The sequence below is a fragment of the Orbicella faveolata genome, unplaced genomic scaffold (assembly GCF_042242905.1).
Source record: "Orbicella faveolata isolate gen_17 unplaced genomic scaffold, um_ofav_v1 contig_48, whole genome shotgun sequence".
NCBI lineage: Eukaryota > Metazoa > Cnidaria > Anthozoa > Scleractinia > Merulinidae > Orbicella > Orbicella faveolata.
Genome location: NW_028301578.1, coordinates 11,804,669 through 11,822,703, shown reverse-complemented (window position 1 = coordinate 11,822,703; position 18,035 = coordinate 11,804,669). Strand labels below are relative to the sequence as shown.

At 38.6% G+C, this 18,035-nt stretch overlaps 5 protein-coding genes across 7 annotated transcripts in view; 1 reads left to right on the top strand and 4 right to left on the bottom strand.

The window, feature by feature from the left end:
• Positions 1 to 1,509, bottom strand: part of LOC110042778 (Fanconi anemia group D2 protein-like) — a 29,408-nt gene extending 27,899 nt beyond the window's left edge. For all 3 annotated transcript variants that reach the window (XM_089281574.1, XM_089281575.1, XM_089281576.1), the window contains exon 1: positions 1,256 to 1,509. In XM_089281574.1, the coding sequence (XP_089137700.1) occupies positions 1,256 to 1,310 (55 nt within the window). In that variant the 5' untranslated portion in view covers positions 1,311 to 1,509. The remainder of the gene's footprint in view (positions 1 to 1,255) is intronic.
• LOC110042828 (uncharacterized) lies at positions 1,425 to 6,297 on the top strand. Its single transcript, XM_020748206.2, has 2 exons — positions 1,425 to 1,608; positions 2,097 to 6,297. The coding sequence occupies exons 1-2, from the start codon at positions 1,425 to 1,427 to the stop codon at positions 3,977 to 3,979; spliced, it is 2,067 nt and encodes a 688-aa protein (XP_020603865.2). The 3' UTR covers positions 3,980 to 6,297.
• On the bottom strand, positions 5,546 to 9,047 carry LOC110042840 (uncharacterized). The gene is made up of 2 exons (XM_020748221.2): positions 8,719 to 9,047; positions 5,546 to 6,456 (listed from the first exon to the last, which is right to left on the bottom strand). Exons 1-2 carry the CDS (start codon positions 8,926 to 8,928, stop codon positions 6,346 to 6,348), a joined length of 321 nt encoding a protein of 106 aa, XP_020603880.2. The 5' UTR covers positions 8,929 to 9,047; the 3' UTR covers positions 5,546 to 6,345.
• A 144-nt stretch (positions 9,048 to 9,191) lies between these two features.
• LOC110042842 (uncharacterized) lies at positions 9,192 to 11,333 on the bottom strand. Its single transcript, XM_020748222.2, has 2 exons — positions 11,060 to 11,333; positions 9,192 to 9,400 (listed from the first exon to the last, which is right to left on the bottom strand). Exons 1-2 carry the CDS (start codon positions 11,258 to 11,260, stop codon positions 9,290 to 9,292), a joined length of 312 nt encoding a protein of 103 aa, XP_020603881.1. The 5' UTR covers positions 11,261 to 11,333; the 3' UTR covers positions 9,192 to 9,289.
• Positions 11,334 to 15,020: 3,687 nt separating this feature from the next.
• LOC110042741 (protein RD3-like) lies at positions 15,021 to 18,027 on the bottom strand. The gene has a single exon (XM_089281577.1). It carries the CDS (start codon positions 17,874 to 17,876, stop codon positions 17,301 to 17,303), a length of 576 nt encoding a protein of 191 aa, XP_089137703.1. The 5' UTR covers positions 17,877 to 18,027; the 3' UTR covers positions 15,021 to 17,300.
• Between the last annotated feature and the right edge of the window lie 8 nt (positions 18,028 to 18,035).

The window sequence follows — 18,035 nt, the reverse complement described above, 5'->3', positions numbered from 1 at the left end:
TTACTTGACGCCAAACTCCAGCTATACAACAAACACTTAGGCTGTATTTACACTTAGTGCCTAAGCATCGGTACACAATAGTGTTGCATTCAGATACTTGGTACTCCAAGTACTTGAGTGCGATTAGTGTGCAGGTACAAGGTCAAGACTTTTTACCCAAGGAGCATGGGCACTATGCCCAAATTTTGGTGTGAGAACTTGGAAGAAAGGTGTTCACATTAGTGCCAAGCAACAATAGTACTCGGGCACCATGCTCAGGCACCAAGTGTGAACATTATCTTAAAGGGGATCCTTCTTAACTACCAGTTGGTCATAAATTTGTTACTAAGGGAGGTTTCTAACGGTCATATTTTGAAAGCAAGACCTCCTAAGGATACGGTTTTTGAACAGGTTTGTTCTACTGAAGACTCTTGCAAAAGTTTAAAATGATGGCCATATTTGACCAATCACATGACCACAATAGAAAAAGCTTAAAAGGAATGTAATTCCGAAAGTTCAAATTAGCATCAACTCAATACATTAAGAATGTCTATGTGCTTAATGCTACACAAGGATTTTATGAAACTGGCATTATCATAAAAGTTATAAGGTAGTAAACACCCGTATTAACATACTTTCCACAGTAGCTTTCCTTTTTTAGATGTAAACAGTAATTCCATACATGTGATTATATAGAAGGCTATGATATGTCTGATTCATAAGAAAAATCGGAATTCTTCCTCTTTTCTTCCAAGTTTTAGGGATTTAAAATTTTAACATGCAGTTCAGGACTGGCACTAGTTACACATGCAAAATCGATTTTTTTTTTTCAAAGCAAACTTTCCTACTAAATATGTAGTTAAGAACAACCCCGCCCCCACCACCCCGTAAATGGTCCCTTTGGAATCGAACTTGCCTCAAATCTCGATCTCGATTTTCAGGAAAACAAAACTGTTTCCCTCGAGACTAGAAACTAAGTTTCTTTGTATTGTTGGCTCTCCTTCCGAATTCGCCTAGAAGCCTCGATTTATGGTGATCGTGACCTAAAGGAGTGAGACTGAGAGAACATCTGATGCAAACACTTGGCAGAATCACTCGCTGAACAGTTGACTATAACTGTATTTGTGTTTTCATTAATTTGTACCGCTTCTCTCAATCTTTATTCTTTTTTAAATATTCCGTTTATTCAAACAAAAAGCTTAGCTTAGCTTAAAAATATAAGCTCAAGCTTGTCTTACAGCGCTGGCAAAAAAATGTCAAGTTTACATCACCTCACCTGATGGCTCCGCCGCAGTGGACAATTTTGAAGACTTGCGCTTCGATCGCGCCATCAGTAAAATAAGACAAGCAAACTTTCATACAGCAGAAGCATCTAAACTCGAACAGTATTTGTAAGAAACTGATCAAAAAACATAGACGAAAACTTTGTGTGCGCCCCTTGAGAAATGAAGCAGGTTTTGCAATTGAGAATTCGCGCGTTTTATTTGCAGAATGAGCATGCGCTACATCCGCTGATACAATGCAGACTCATAATCAAAGATGGCGTCTGTTTTCCTCTTTTGTCGGGTCTGTTGCCGTTGTTATTGAGTATCGGAGACGTATCAATTCGATTTCTTTTGCCTATGAAAGGTAACTTTTGAAATTTTAATTGAATTTGAACTATTTGTCAGCATTTTAATTCTCAATACAGGGTTAAAACGCGGAATGATCAATGGGATTTCACGTAAAATCTTTTTACGTGCAAGCCAGAGATTGTTTTGTTAGCTTTCAGAGTCCACGGCGATCGAAAAGGTCTTTTGGTCGCTTAATTTCATTATTACAGTACAGTGGCTTTTTTACGTCTAGAAAGCTCGAAGATATTCAGAAGAACAGAGCTCATATAGGTTATAAAATTTGAGATGCAATCGTACCATGCGCGGTTTTTAGTCTAGTGCATTTCATTGATTTTTGCTTGTGCTTTTGGTTGTGCACTTGAAAACGTATTGACAAAGCAGAACACTTCTCGTTTCGGTCTTTGGTGGCCTAATGATGTTACATACACCTCACCATGGAAATATTTCAAACTGTCTCTTACAAGTGATTTGAAAGAAGAGTTATATTCATCTTAAATATTTCAGATTGTGCTAGCTATACACGTTCATCGCTGAGAAAAATGGCATCAGAAATTGATCACAAGCAAGCTGGCTCCAAGCCTCAAGATAATGCAGACGATAAGGCAAAGAGAGAAGAACTAGTAGAGGCAAGAATTAGAATGATGAGAAAGAAAAATGAAGAATTGATGAAAAGACAACAGGAGATTGAAGAAGATCGCAGAAATGCCAATAGGTATAGTGAAATGGTAGTTATAAAGAAACATGTATCTGGAGTCGTAAAGGAGAGTCCTGCCACAGGGAGAGGAAGAGGAAGAGGAAGAGGTCTTATGCTGGAGGAAATGCGCAAAGAAACTCTCAAAGCTAAACAATGGGAGGCAAAAAGAAGAGAGAATGTTCTAAAAGAAGAACAAGACAGAAGTCAAAGGAGCACTGGCAAGACTTCTAGTTCACCAAGCAGTTTCCTGGCAGATGATAGCCGAGTCGATATGTCAAGAATGTCAGGAAGGAATGAACACTCTTGGGGTGGGGCCAATTTTAATAAGGCTGTCAACCGGATGCAAAGAGGAAAGGAAGGTTTTAGATCAGGTAGGAGCAAAGGTAACATTGAAATGACTATGTCTGGGAAAGAAAGGCATCAGTATTATCAATGGAGAGAGGAAAGAACGAAAATTGACGAGGAAAGAAAAGCACGACAGAAGAAGGCTGGGAACTGGAGTCGTGCGTGGGACCAGAGGAAAATCTGGGATTCAACAAAGAAGATGTGGGTGTATGAAGGTGATGCTGATAATCACAATGAAGGCAGAAGAAGGTGGCAAGAAAGCAATAGCTCTGAAGATTGGGGCAGTGAGAACAGGAGTAGTAGAATGGATAATAGAGGTCGTGGAAGAGGTGAGCAAGGATCAAGACAAGGCTTTTCACAACATCGTGATCACGAAATTGAGGCAACTGAAGATTGGGGTGACACTGGTGAAAAGACAGTCATTCAAAACAAGTTATCTGGATCAAAAACAAAAGCAGACAATACATTAAGAAACCAACCTAGTAGTGCAGTTGGTGGTCTTGGTACTACTGATTGGGAAGAGGAGATACCCGCTGTACAAGAAAGAGAGAACTCTTGCATTGCAAAAGAAGCAATGAGTGATCATGCACAAAGAGATGCTCTTACATCCCAAAGAGAGCCCAAACATGCACAAGTAGAAAATGATTCTGTATCAAATAGCCAGCAAAACAACAGCGGAGATTCTCAGAAGAGTCAAGAATCTTCCACTGAAGTAACAAGTGATCATCCACACAGTGATGCTCCTAAACCTCAAGGGAAACCAACACAAAGGAAACTAAATGATGCTGTAGCAAGTGAAAACCTTAACGACAGCAAAGAGTCACACAAAGAGAAAGGATTGGCTGCAGAAAAAATGTCAACATCAGATGAAAATGATGTGCTTGAACCTCCAACAGGTGACAAAGAATTAGACGTCACAGACAAGGTCCATGAACACATCCATAAAGAAAGTGAAGCAATAAGTGAGCACTTACCAAGTGGCGATGCTGATGGCGCAAATAATCCCATCACACGAGATGATAAAGATACCAGTGTACCAGCGGACGACATACAAGACACAACAAACCTTGGTCACTCCATAGAGAATGTGCAAACAAATGAAGGTGAAGACAATGTTAGTAATTCATCTCGAGCACACAAGGCAAATTTGCCCAAACTTGTCACTAAAGTTGACAGAAAGGTTACTTTTGACGCTGAGGAAAATGATTGCAAAACAGATTCAGAATCAAAGGAGATGGCAGTGTCATTAGACATACCTCCTACACCAGATTTCCTAAAAATTGATCAAAGTGTTGACTGGGGTGACGTTGAGGTTGATGAGGACGAAGTTGTAGAGAGGTGGCAATAATTAACTATTTCATTCCTATGTGTAGGCACGGTTGTCAAAAGCTAAATGCTGCATCAAAATAATATCACTCCAATTTAGCGGCCACCCTCAGGGAAATGGATAGTGGCTGCTTAAAAGGGGCTGGCTGCTTAAGAGAGGTGAAGACAATAGTAAAAACTTCGTCGGGACTTTGATTACTGGCCATCTAATAGGGGTGGCCGTTTAATAAGTGGCCGCTTAATAGGGGTTTGACTGTATTCCTATCACCAGCCTGCTTCAAAATGTACTCATTTGGTATTGTAAAGAGAAATTACATTTTGACCACTCCTGGGAATTAAAGACTGTAACGGTACTGTACCTACCCAGAAAAATCAAGATGTACCTGCTGAGGTGCTTATAGTATTCTTCAAATTTACATATTGTTTGGATAAGACAGTGTCCACACTGTGCCAGAGGAATTTGAAAATACAGCTTTATTTCTACGGTTATTCCTACCATCCACAGTAAACCGTCACAAAAATGGGGCTTTTCGTTTACATGTGGATGGAAAACATTTTGAAAATGGAGATTTCACAAATGATGTAGTCACAATATTTGTGATTTTCCTGGCCCAGTTTTCCTCAAACACAAATCCCAAATGACCGTTGATTGTTGGGTTTTTAAAGGAGGTCACTCTAAAAATTGTATATTTTTTGACAATGCTACTGAAAACCGTGCACTTAGTTTAGCCACTCACTGATGTTTCAGCCTCTTAATTGCAGATTTTCCTTGTGGTATTCATCTCCAAAGAAGCCCAAAATTCGAACATCGTTGCTGCCATTTTGAACAGTACTTGGCAGCCAGGCCACATTTTCATGACGTCATTCCTCAAAGAGATTTTGTCCAAATGGCTTCTGACAAACCTTTTAACTACCACTCTAGGTTATGGCTGCTCATGAGCCATATTATTTTGACCCAAACATGCTCCAAACTCGGAAATGAAAGCATTGAAGATAGTGAAGTGGATAATCATTTGGAAAAAATACATTTTGCTGGCTTTGCGAAGGAAGCCAAGTCAGTTGCAGGTTTTTCTCCTTCCTGCCAATTTAGGGTCGGATGCATAAACACGGTCTGGCTGCCAAGACAGTTCCAAAATGGCAGCCTCCAAAGTCACTTCTTTCAAGACGAGTTTCTTTAGGATAGCAGGCACTTCAGAGGCTTAAACTTTGGCGAGTGGAAAAGCTGAATGTTTACTTGCTATAGACGAAGACAAAGAGAAGAAAGCTTTTTCGAGTGACCTTCTCCTTTAAATTCTTCTAGCATAATGTAGACAGAAAACATTTGATGTATTTTCAGAGTAAAACCTCAATTTACTAATTCTTCCGGCATAGTGTGGATGGGACCTAAGTTTACATTTTTTTACATACAGAATGAGGTCTTGTTCAAGCTTTGCTAGAATAAATCTCACAATAATATTATAATACTACCATAATTAACAATCCATACTGCCATTTTTCATTTGCATTCACAAGGGGGGCAGGATAAAATGTTTGTCACCTTTAAGGGAAAAGATGCAAAGAGTCAACAGGAAAGAATATGTCAACTCCATTTTAGAAAACAGCATCGTTTATCACTTTTACAGACACATCATTTTAATTAACAGTATTGTCACAGTGTATAGTCATGTATTTTGCTCACAAACCTTACAAAGGTTCAGTTGATTGTGCAACATTTCCTGTGTAACATCTGTTGTGTAACATCTGTTATCAGATTGTTGTACAATGCATAGTTTTTAAAATGTGTGATCTTAGCAACAAAAGTGTTTAAAAAAATAGTTGAAGTGTACAGCTGCACCTATCTTGGAGATCCATAGATGATGGGTCATAAAAGCAAGTTAGGGGACTTTAGATTTGAGTATGAGATTGGGTACAAGAATGACTTTTTTGATTCTAGTTCATAAGCTTCACGGAATCATGTCACACACCCATCTGCTCCCTTGGGCTACCCTCTCTTCCTAAAACCAATATGAAAAGCGAGGTCTCTAGAAATGTCACTGCTTTGAAATTACAGAATCATACTTGTACTCAATCTCATAATCCTAGTCCAATCTTAAGAAGAAGAAAGAAGAAGAAGAAGAAGTCTTTATTTGAGAGTGGGGACACGAGTTCCTTCCGGAATAGGTAATAGCTCCGGGGCTGAGTACTGTGTGTCCGTATTAATTCTTTGAAAGAACAGGTTTATGTCCTCAGGGTTGATAACAGAGCTGATGTTTGATTCCTTTGTACCATAAGCCCCCTATTTTGATCTTAGAACCAGAGCAAGTCAATGTTGTGCCGTTAAATACATGTAATTAAATCCAATTTATGATGATTGTTGCTTGTCACCGCCATAGGACAGAGATCCATAAATTACAGGGCTCCTGCCTCTTGTAACATTTTTGTGAGTTTTCCAGCAGATTGTAGATCCTTCACTTCACTTCCTCCACCAATAAACTTGCCACCAATAAACACCCTGGGAACCTGGAAATTATAAAAATTATCAGTCAGCTATAAAAAAAAATTGTGTCACTATGGGAGATGTCATGGGTGACCTAATGTTTGTGTGCGGGACTCCTGAGCAGAGGGATCATAAAGACCTCAAATAATCAAATAAAATTAAGAGATCTCATTAGTGAGAAAAGGCAAGTCATTCTGACAATTAACTTTGGTCCTGTGTGCATGCAGTCTCCTTTACAACAGATTCAGCCAAAGTCACACAAAACTCTCCGTCCCCATAAAGGTGGTTCAAACCAATATACCATGCCTTTTTAGAAACAAACCAATCAGTCCTACTTTCATTTCCTTGCAGAGGTTTGTAAGAAAAATGTCCACCAATCAGGGTTTTTCTGGGAAAGAATACATTAAGATAGCAATGTACAATGTGATTGGTGCAGTGTATACAATAACTAGGAGCTTATTGGTTCAAATTAACATAGTAAATAATGGTAAAGAAATATCTGTCAGTTTGAAGCAGCCCCATGAGATGGGGACCGTTGCATGATTTCAGCCTGAGTGGCTGTAGATGAGACTAGTGTACATGAGATGGAGAGAAATGAATAATTTAAATTAAGGAAAATCTGTTTTATACATGGGTTAGAAATGTTGGTTTTTCAGGAGGGTGGAAAACCAGAGGACTTGTAACCTCAGAACAAGGCAAGAACCAACACACCACATGATACCAGGCCAATGTACAGTAAAAACCCAAGCCATACTGGTAGGAGGCAAGTGCTCTCACCACTACAGCTAGTGATTAATGCTGAACTCACTGAAAACTGCAGACTGTTAATTGTATTATTTTTACTAGAACGAATACACCCACAGAACTGCATTCCCACCCTGCTCACTGGCTTAAAGAACAAGGATAAAAAAAACAATAGACCTTATCACAGTTTTCAACACCATCCTGACGGGTAGGCAAAGCGGTCAGAAATTACAGTTTGTATGGGAATCCGATGGCAAATAACTTTTTCCAAAATTGAATTTTACCCAATTTGTTAATTAATCACAATATTAAAATACTAGGTAGAAGATTGTATTCACCAAGTTTGAAGAATGTAGCTTGGCTGGAAGATGCTCAGTTATTTTTTTTACTAAAGCAAATTTAATAGTAAATAACTAAGCATAACCCTTGTGTTAAAATACCCCAATTCTTGAGAGCTCGACATTACAACTGCTGCTGGGCTTGCCAATGCGACCAAATTTTTTTCACTGGCGATTAACTTTTCACACTTTTCACTGAAATACTTTAACTGGCGACTAAATCTGAAAACTTAGGGGCCAGCTGGCCCCAAGGTTTTTTCTTGAAAGTCAAGCCATGTTCTTTTATTTGTTTTGATTGTGTTCAATAAGCTTACTTGTAAAATATGATTTGGTATTGCTGCAAGGAACCCAAGTATATGCTCTTGGAGAGCGTCTAGTTTCTGAAGGGTTACAGTCCAGGGTGCATAGATCTTCAGCATGGCCTTTAAAATGTTGCCACTTTATACTGGGGTGTGATAGGAGTTTTTGGCGTCTAGTGGTGTTCAAATTTACTGATATTTGCTGGTGCTGGAGTATAAACATGATAACTAAGGCTTCTAAACTTCTCTTTATTTCCCACATTGAGTACTGAGTCCTAGCTGATAATGGGCATCTCATACAATCCATTTGAGCCCAAATTTTCACAGTGAACAAAATACAAAGAAAATTGAGATTATTTTAAATGCAGACTTAAAGTGAGAAGAAAGAGACTGGGAGATATGCTGGCTGCTGGTCTTGTGGAGTGGAATTAAAAGGCCTTGGCGTATCGTGTAAGTCTTGCAGAATGCACCCTGGGGTAAAGCACTAAGAGTAAATTTATGAGGGGAAAGGGGAAAGTTGCATCATCAACAGGGTTAGTGGGATATACTTTTTCTGATGAGGCGTACCTCAAAACGCTAAATTTCTAAAGCCCTATCGTTAAAGATGCTCATTTCTGCGGGGAAAAGGGTAACTTCTAGAGGGGTCTGGACAAAACACCTCATTAAGAGGGGAGGGGGGGGGGTGAGGGTGTGGATATTAAATGGAATGGCCCTCAACTCTTATGACTTGCCGGCAAGCTGAACATTTTTAACACAATAAATTTCCAGTTCCTCGATAAATAATCCACAAGTCATGTTCGGAAATTTGCAATATCTAGGTTATTTACCTGTCTAAGCAGAACAAGAGTCTATAAGTGAAAGAGAAATAATGTTTTACAAGCTGCAAGACCTAAATAAAACCCACCGTCCGCGCGCCGGTAACTTTCTGAAGTGCATCTTGGATGGCCGCACCATCGTCCACTTCGTCCAGCTCCATCAAGAAATATTCCTTCAAGCCCGCTTCTTTCAAAGCCGATTTAGCCATCGTACAATACGGACAGTAGACTTTTGAGAATACTGCAACCTTGTTGGACTTGGTTATATCGTTTACAAAGTCTATTTTTGAGGCAGACATTTTCAGCGCTTTTGCTTTCGAAAGATCTTTCGAAGTTCACACAAGATTGGAAGAGCCCGCGTTCTGCTTGAACAGCGACTGAACAAAGGCCGGAAGTCAACCGGCACAGGGAGAGAATTTTTTAAATCACTCTTTATTCAAAATTGCGTTTAGAATTTCTACATATTGTGGAAATCATATGAACCTTTTAATCAAGTACGTCTTTAAAATAACTGCTAAGTGTGCTCTGTTACAACTAATTTTGAAGAACTACTCCATGAAAGTTGGTTATATATGCATTATTTATACACAAAGTAAACTACTGAATCCTTTGCATTTTCATTCCATGCATTGTGCACTGTTTTTAAATGAAATCGTTCATTTACAAGGCTCCAGCTTCCTGTAACATTGGCTTCAGTTTGCCAGTGTCTGCAAGCTTCTTCACATCATCTCCCCCTCCAACAAACTTGCCCCCAATGAACACTCTTGGAACCTGCAAATTGAAATTATAATTATTTATTGTTTTCATTAAATTAATTAGAGACTTAAATGAAAGAAGTATTTAACAGCTCTCTGTGTATTTGATAGGGTAAAAACAGTATTTGATGGAAGGTAAAGGTAATTTCATATACATTTTTTACTTTAATTTATGTTTCCCTTGCATTGTCAACCTTCCATGATTGGACCAGATCGCTAATTTAAGACAATTTTTTTGGCAAAATGCTGATGTGCCATTGCCTTCTTCGCAATGGTATTATGTTATAGCTTTAAGTAGTATACCAAAAAAAAGAGCGTGTTTGACCACATTTCCAAACACTGAGAAGAGAGTTGAAAAAACGACACGCAGCGGAGTATTTTTGACCAACTTCAAGGAGTTTGGAAATGTGGTCGAACACTGTCTTGAGTTTTTGATATATCTTCTCAACCGAAACTAAAGCTAAGGAGAAAACATAGAAATAAAATCATAAAAATCTATGCTAATTGAGATCAGATATCCAAACACCGTCACAGTCATGATTTCCTTTCTTTAACCTTGATGAATTATTAATGAGTTTGAGAAGCATTTTTATTTAAACCTTCAGGTGAGTACATGCAGGGACTTTAACATAGTTCTGTGTGAGTGTTTCAACAGTCTCCGTTGCAGCCATCACTTGGCTCATCAGGCAACACTTCTTCATACTAAGTACTGCTTAACCCGAACTTGAATTCCTTTACACAATTTCGTCAACGAGAGCTTCACTCAGTCAAACATTCTTGAGTAGGTCCCACCAAAAATTATGCACAAACTACACAAATGAACATGTCTTAATATAGTGACCCCAAGCATCAGGAATATCAAACATATCTTAAGAATAAAGCTGACCTTCGAGTTTGACACATTCTTGGCATCAAAAACAAAGTTCTACCTCAATTAGACATGTCTGATCAGAAAAAATATTATATTAGCTCGAAAGGCATCCTAGTTCAAGAATTTAAGTGATCTAGCAGCATTTAGATGTCAAGTGTCATTTTTTGCCGTCAGAGTGGTTGTCGTTAAACAAAAGGAAAGCAACGCAGTCTGGGTGTGACCAAGCTCTGGTGAGGAGCACCATTGCGTGACGACCTAAACAACAGCTTCAAGTGTGTTTTTTCAGTAGGAAGGTGTAAATCGCCCAAATTTCTCAAGAGCCAGACAAATCAAACATTGAAAATCGGAAGCAAACGATTCAACAAAGCGTCCCAAAAGGTATTTTTTAACATCCCATTGGTGAAAATCAGATCTGCCATACTCTCCTGAATCATACATTTTTAAATACTACTTAACCTAATTTACATTAAAATTAATTTATCACCATGAGTTAGCAACTTTATTTGAGAAGATGTATCTCATTTTACAGTAATAACGCACTAAAATGGCCTTATTGAGAGTGAAGGTAAGCTTTTAGAGTTTACACGAGTCAGGAAAAAAAGGAAACAATCTTCTTGTAAAGAGTGCACTCGCACCAATGAGGTGAAAGTTTAACGCTACTCGCGCGTCGCTGAAATGAATATTCTTATCAATTTCATTCGCGAAAACCTGTTTTTTCCTCCAGAGATCGCCAGTTTCAGTATGAAGTTTATAACCTGTTTCTTCGGCACGAAAGCTAAAGTAAACCTCTGAAGTAATACCCACCGATCTGCCTCCGGTGATTCCCTTGAGAATATCTTGAATCTCGTCGCCATCCTCTCGTTCGTCCAACTCGACCAGAGCGTAGTCCTTCAGACCAGTACTTGACAACGCCTCTTTCGCCTTTTTGCAGTAAGGACAGTAGGTCTTGGAGAAAACTACGACCTTGTTCTCTTTTACTTGAAGCTCGACGAAAGCTTTAGACATCTTGAATTTTATGGGAAGTAGAATTCAGAGAACTGAACTGTGAGGGAACACAAGCGAAAGGGGTGCGTTTTTGTATGTTGACTCGGAAGAGCCCGCGTTACCTGTAACAGCGTCAGCTGACCGGAAGTGAAAGGTCTGCGTCATGCATGACGTCATGTTTATCTCATTTTTCCGTGACATTTCATTTGAAAATTGCCAACGTCATGATTTGTAAGGAAAATGAGTAGGCACTGCAAATTTTTGCATTTTCTATTACACTTTTGCTCCCGCAATATTTTATGACAGAGAAGACTGACGAAAAGTGCCACCATTTCCGCGAAATTTTGTTTGTCGAAGCCTAAACGTGATTCACGTATCTTATATAATTATTTAAAAGTTTATTTATTATGTAAATTGAAGTAATTGCATGTATGCATATAGTTCTCTTATTTAAAAGTTAGATTTAAAGTTTTCTTTGACTCGTTTCATTTCTGAACATTTTTTTTGAACATAAGGGACCTGCATCATCATGATTAAAACCACAACGCTCATTTACTCTGACCACGACTGCTCAAAAACAACATTCCTTACCCTAGTGTCCTTGTTTCTTCCAAAGCACAAGCCCAATATCACTAGTCTATAATCCGAAGTGAAAAGTGATGGGTCAAGTGTGAAAGTCACTTCCTAATGCATGTTTAAATGCTTTAATTATTATTAATCAGTTGTATTATATAAGCACCAGTAGGTCTGGATAGTAGCAGACATGTTGAAATTTTGAGAAACAACACAACGTTTTTTAAAAACATGTTTCAACAGAATCTTCTGTCATCTTCTGTTCAAATTACAAAGTACAGAAAATGTCAATTGACTGTAAGAACAAAAGGAAACATGACAATGCAAAATATTACAAAGAAAGTTTTAAATTAACATGATAAAGTTGATGATTTAGTGTAGGTTTTTCCCATTGAATATGAATGGCTTCTTTTATCTTAAGCTGGGAGGTGGTGGAAGCGTGATCTAGGATACTAATACAGTCATTGGAGCATTGAAGTGCGGCATTGCTGAGAATTTTGTAAGTGCTGGAAAATATGAGAGGTCCTGTCACGGAACATGTGCTCACGTACGCGTGTGGAAAAATGACGGGTCGTTTCGCAGGCATTACAGCCCGCACACAAAAACACCACAATAAACACCAGTGAAATGCCAGGTGAACTTTCGCGCGTACATGATATCTTCACACCATGTTATTTTCACAAGTGAAATTATCACCATTGCTATGGTTACATAATCCCAAAGTACTTAGATGTGTTGCTGTATGATCGAAACATCATCGGTTCTTCCTCGGAAAGCTTCGGCTATCTTCGGAAATCTTCGGATATTTTCGAAAATGTTCGAAAACGTTTTGTCTGGCCTTTGGACAACTTTTGGAGAATCTTCGGAAATTTTCGGAAAATAGTCAAACAAGTCGTCATTCGTACGTTTATATAATAAACAAAACAATACATGGCTGCCTGTAGATATGGAATTTCTCTCCTCGTGTTCAACTTTATATCTCACTCGTTCGCTGCGCTCACTCCTGCGATGTCAAGTTGAACACTCGAAGAGAAATTCCATATCTACGCGCACCCATGTAATATCCTCTATTTATTTCCAAAACTGAGCATCGCGTCACAGTGATATAAGGAAAAATATGCATACGACAACTGCGGATTCTAGAAGAGGTGATTTGTGCCTTTGCACGGTTAAAACTCGATCAGATAAAAAGCTACCTTCCAATTGGGTTACCGAGTTACTGATAGCCTGTGTCCCAGACGCAACCTACGGCGGGTTAACGATTTACGAGTAAATTTCCGTTTGCGAAGCAGGCTGGGATTGCAGGGCGAAAAAAACAAAGAGCGAGGGTAGCAAGTCGAGCGTGAAAACCACTCTTGGCTTGCTCCGCTCGCCTTTTTTCGCCCTAAAACCCTAAAGGAAAAAGCTTCATTTCCATTGATCACGAGAAACCTGAGCTTTTCTTTTTGGTCTTTTTCGTTATATAAAAGCTCATTTTCTCCAAGGAAAATATTGATTACCCGATTGCAATGAATGGACTGTGATTTTTGCTTTCAAGATAGCCGAGGTACAATCCACTTTGAAGCCATTTTTTTATTCAGCAATCAACATATTAAACTGTTATCAGGCAAAAATACTGAAATCTCGAGAAAAAAAATCAAAATTAAATCTACGCAATAACAACTGTCGTCAATTCCATCCCGTCTTTGTCTTGCATATTGCTGAAATGTTACAAAAAAAAAAAAAGAGTTCAAATTGAAATAAAATTTACACGAGTAACCTATTTCACAGCTGTACGCATTAGGTTCAAACACTGATCATATCCAAAAACGTCCAGCTTCTGATCAGGTAGACTAAAGAAGGCAACCTGTTTGGAAGGCTCGATTTCTGCCGCTCGCTCGGGTCCGATACCCGAACTACGCCGATCCGACAAGAGTTCGGGGAGTAGAGCGCGGGCTCATTTTCCTAAACAGCGGCTAGTGTTTGGTAGGTATCATCTTCTGAGAGCCTAGGGCTACTAGTCGGAACGGTGTGATATTTTCGGGCGAAGGTTTCCCGCTCTTGTTGTAAAAACTTTCACCCAAAAATATCGCATCGTCCCAACTAGCAGCCCCAGGATCTCCGAGGATGGGTAGGTACATGACCATAAGCATCTTTTATTTATTTATTTATTTATTTATTTATTTATTTATTTAATTATTTATAATTTTTTTTTTTGGGGGGGGGGGGGGGTAGCATTGAAGGCCCCGAGTCTAGCTAAGGCCAAGAGATCTACCAACATTGCTTAGCACAAATAGATTATATTGCCATAACCACAGCTTTGTTGGGGCTTCCTATGAAAACAGTAGCAATACAAGCATTAAAACATGGGAGGTATTGCAAGGGCAGATCCAGGATTTTTCTTAGGAGGAGGTGCACCACTAAGGAATGGCGTAACTGACTGGTGAGGCAAGCAAATTTTAAAAGCGAAAACCAAGAAGGCTTCCTCTGAGGGGGGTGCACACCACCTGCGCCATTCCCGTAGATTCGCACCCGTATTGAGCTCAGTTAGGGGGTGGACCATTTGACCTTTTTTTTAGGGGGGGGGGGGTGGTGATTTTGAAATGAAAATATCCTGGAAGCATGCTTATACTCCAAGAAAATTCATGACCACTGCCAAACAAAAATTCACACACATTCAGTGAGCCCAAAAAAGCATGTTACACAGAGAAAAGATACATATACAATACATATTCCTTATACATGAGAGGGTTACAAAAAAAATTGTGCCTGTACCAGGTCAAACAAGAAACACGAATTCCAAAATAATCACGGCAGCAAGTCAAAAAATGCAAAAATGACCCCTCGCTCACATGTAATGATAATAAGCATGTGTTTCTCCTATTTTCATGGTTATGTTAATATTCTTTTTCAGACATTGGCATCACTACTGGATATGCAGTGGAACTTGCCTGTGTCAGAAAATTGTCAACTTTAAGGGCTTGTTGTAATAAAGGAGTTCAATAAAGTAAGAAACTCAATCGACTTAAGTAGTCCTATTGGTGGGCTGGTTGTTAGGTTGGGTCTATTGTATTTTATACATGTTGACAGTCAATGTAGCTATGAAGGCTAAGAAAAACATGGAAAGTTAATTGAACTCACCATGCTCGTCTTGTCCCGTCATAACCCAATCAAGTAACATTTCCAAAAGAGTTCATTAGTTTAAATGAATCAATAACATTAATCAAAATACTTTTATAAACTCTATTTTTATTATCATAATTTAAATAATTACACCTCAGTGGATAATGGGCAAGCCATTCTGGAAAAAATCCACTGCAGCATTTATTGTCTAAGAATCATTAGGTAGATATACATATATTAAGAACATATAGATTTCCTAGTTAGAAGTAGAAACCCTTTTGAAAGAACCTATTGCATGATCAACAACCAGCATGCTACAATTATTTTTGCATCTAAAGCCCCAGTATACAAGAGTACTTGAGCCTACAAATATTGCCCAGACTATATCATTTGGACCAGGTATGAACTGGAGTTTTGTTCCAGTCTATTCAGACCAATTTAATATTAGAACCTGAAATAAGTCACGGAATCTAGAGCAAAAATTGTACTGTTAATTTCCTCAAAAATGGGCTCATCAGTAGTCTTGGTTTTTAGATATAACATATATTTTTGTTTGGTTCTCCTACATGAGGAAGGACCACACCCATTTGGACTAAAGGCAAAACATGTTTCCACTGAAATTAAACATAAATTAGCATTGTGTCTGTTTCCAAACTGTAATAATGCCTACAAGAGTTTCCAACATTCCAAAGAGATTACAAAATAACAGTGTTTGGATGTCTCTAATACAGTATACAGTTCTAATTTTCCATATCTTGCCCTTATTTTCTGTGAGCAAATATTCAACAAGCAAAGCTGGGTTGACTATTGCTCATAGAATGCAAGAGCAAATAGTTATACTATTCCAATGAAAATGAGAGCAGTGCATATCTTTGATGCATTGCTGAATGACTGGAATTAGAGTTTGCAGATGGTCACCTCCTGGGGCAAATACAGGAATTTAGAGAAGGGAATTTGATGTACGGACTGCTGAGGGTGGTCCTCTGGAGGGGGTTCCAGAGACATCCTCCCCATGAAATTTTTTAAAATTAAGGTCCTTGGAAATGGGATTTCAGGCATTCTGGAACCAAGTTGACCAGTGTGTTATAATTAATGTCTCTCTTTTTTAATTTAGACCCCATAGATCTGCCCCAGACCTACTTAAAATGATTTAGAAGTCCAGTTTTAAATATTTTGATCCAAAGGTAATCACAGTCACTACAGGGATGGCCCAACAATATCATTTCACTAAAAGTTTTACTAAGAACATACATTGTCGACAGCATTTAGTGATCCCTGAGCTGGTTGTTTAGGAAAGTAGTTGCAGGAAGAGCTTCTAATATATTATTTTAAAACAATGAGGGTGCTTTCCATTATGCCAAAGATTGTGCAAAATTCCGGTCGGAAGTCAAATGGAAAGGTCCGTTTCGTTTCTTACAACCTGAATATTCAGGATCACCTCTGGAGGTGGTCCACTTATTTCAGTCAGAATATTCCGACCTAAATTTGCCATTCCATTTTTGACAAACCAGTTCATTGTCCTACTTCTCTTCACTTATGTAGGGAATTCGGAAAAGGAATGAAAAATGGTAAGAGCCATTCCTCTTGGTTGGCTCGTTTGATTGCAAAATGCCATTCCATTTTCCTCGGGTATTTCCACTGGTCTCTGACCAGTCGGTTTGGCACAATGGAAAGCACCTTGAATTTCTTATTCACTGAGGTACAGAATAATAAATATATTATAACCAAGCTACTGTAGGTTCTGTGATATACAGCTGTACCAGTGGTGGTCTCCAAGGAGAGCTGGTTGTTTAGGAGATCACTAATAATATATTTCTTATTAAGTCAAAAAAATAATAAATTTTAAAATAGTCTTTATCTTAAACAGAAGGAACCTTAATATATGTAATAATTTACCTATTGTGTACACCCTATCAAATGATTTTACATACTTAGATCAAATACCCTTTGAGGAAAGAAGTGCAGCCTTGAAATATTTTCTATTATATATTAATACAACACCTGGATTATAATTGTTCACCAAAAGAGCCATATTTAGCATAAATGAGTACAACTTACATTACTTGTATCAACAACTTACATGACTTGTATCTACATTTCTAGAGCTCATACTTCCTTGTGGGAAGTATTTTCCCTGTGTTTAAAGAGTTATTATTCATGTATCTACAGCGTCTCAAGTATTTGACGATCAATATTTACAGAACGAATTCTTGTAGCTTGATGCACACTTCCAATAATAAATTAAGTTGCTGCGGACTACGTACACTAATAAACTTCCTCACAGGAAACTTGCCAACAAGAAAAACGAGCATGATCCAGAGATTACCATGTGCAGTATGAGTTCTACATCACCTCTAAGTAAAATTTAACATCAAATCTACCATCTTCATAAAGATATTTCTTTTGTACGGGGAAAATCAGACATACTTCTCACTCGCCTTGGTTCAGGTAGATCTTGAAGCTCAAGGTCTGTCACTGGGTACACTCTGCCTGAAGCATGGTTTGTTAACGTTCTTAGCTGTGACATACTCCTCGTTAACCATCTAAACGTCGAATCTTGGCTTTTAGTCGATCTTTCTAGCAAATGTTTCTCAATTATACTCCGCATCACTTGAGATAACTCTTTAACATCCCGTGGTATACCTTCGACGATGTTTCTGAATTCAGATATCACGTCTCCGCTATCCTCAGGTCGAACTTTCGATGCTAACTCCTCTAGCGCAAGTCGCTCCATTTGAGGAATTTCAAACGATTTTTGAGGAGCAGATATAAGCCATGTATAATCAGCTATGTTCGCCATCCTCTTCTTTTCTTGTTCAACCTCGCGGTTTATTCTCTCCACCTCTTTTATTTGACATTCCAGCTCCATCATCAACGCTTCACAAACTACATCGCTTTCGGCTTTTGCTGGCGGTGAATCTCTCGCTTTCAACTTGAGCCCAAGACTTGTTAAAGACACCATTAATTTACTGTTCGTTTCCAGGTACAAGTTTTCTGTTTAGTTAGTGTTCAATGCAATCTGTTTTCCAAAGTTGTTTTCTGCACTGATTGCGTTCGATCGCCGCAAAATTGTCTTTTATCGACGTCATTGTAGCGAAGTGAAAACAACGTTATGCGCGCG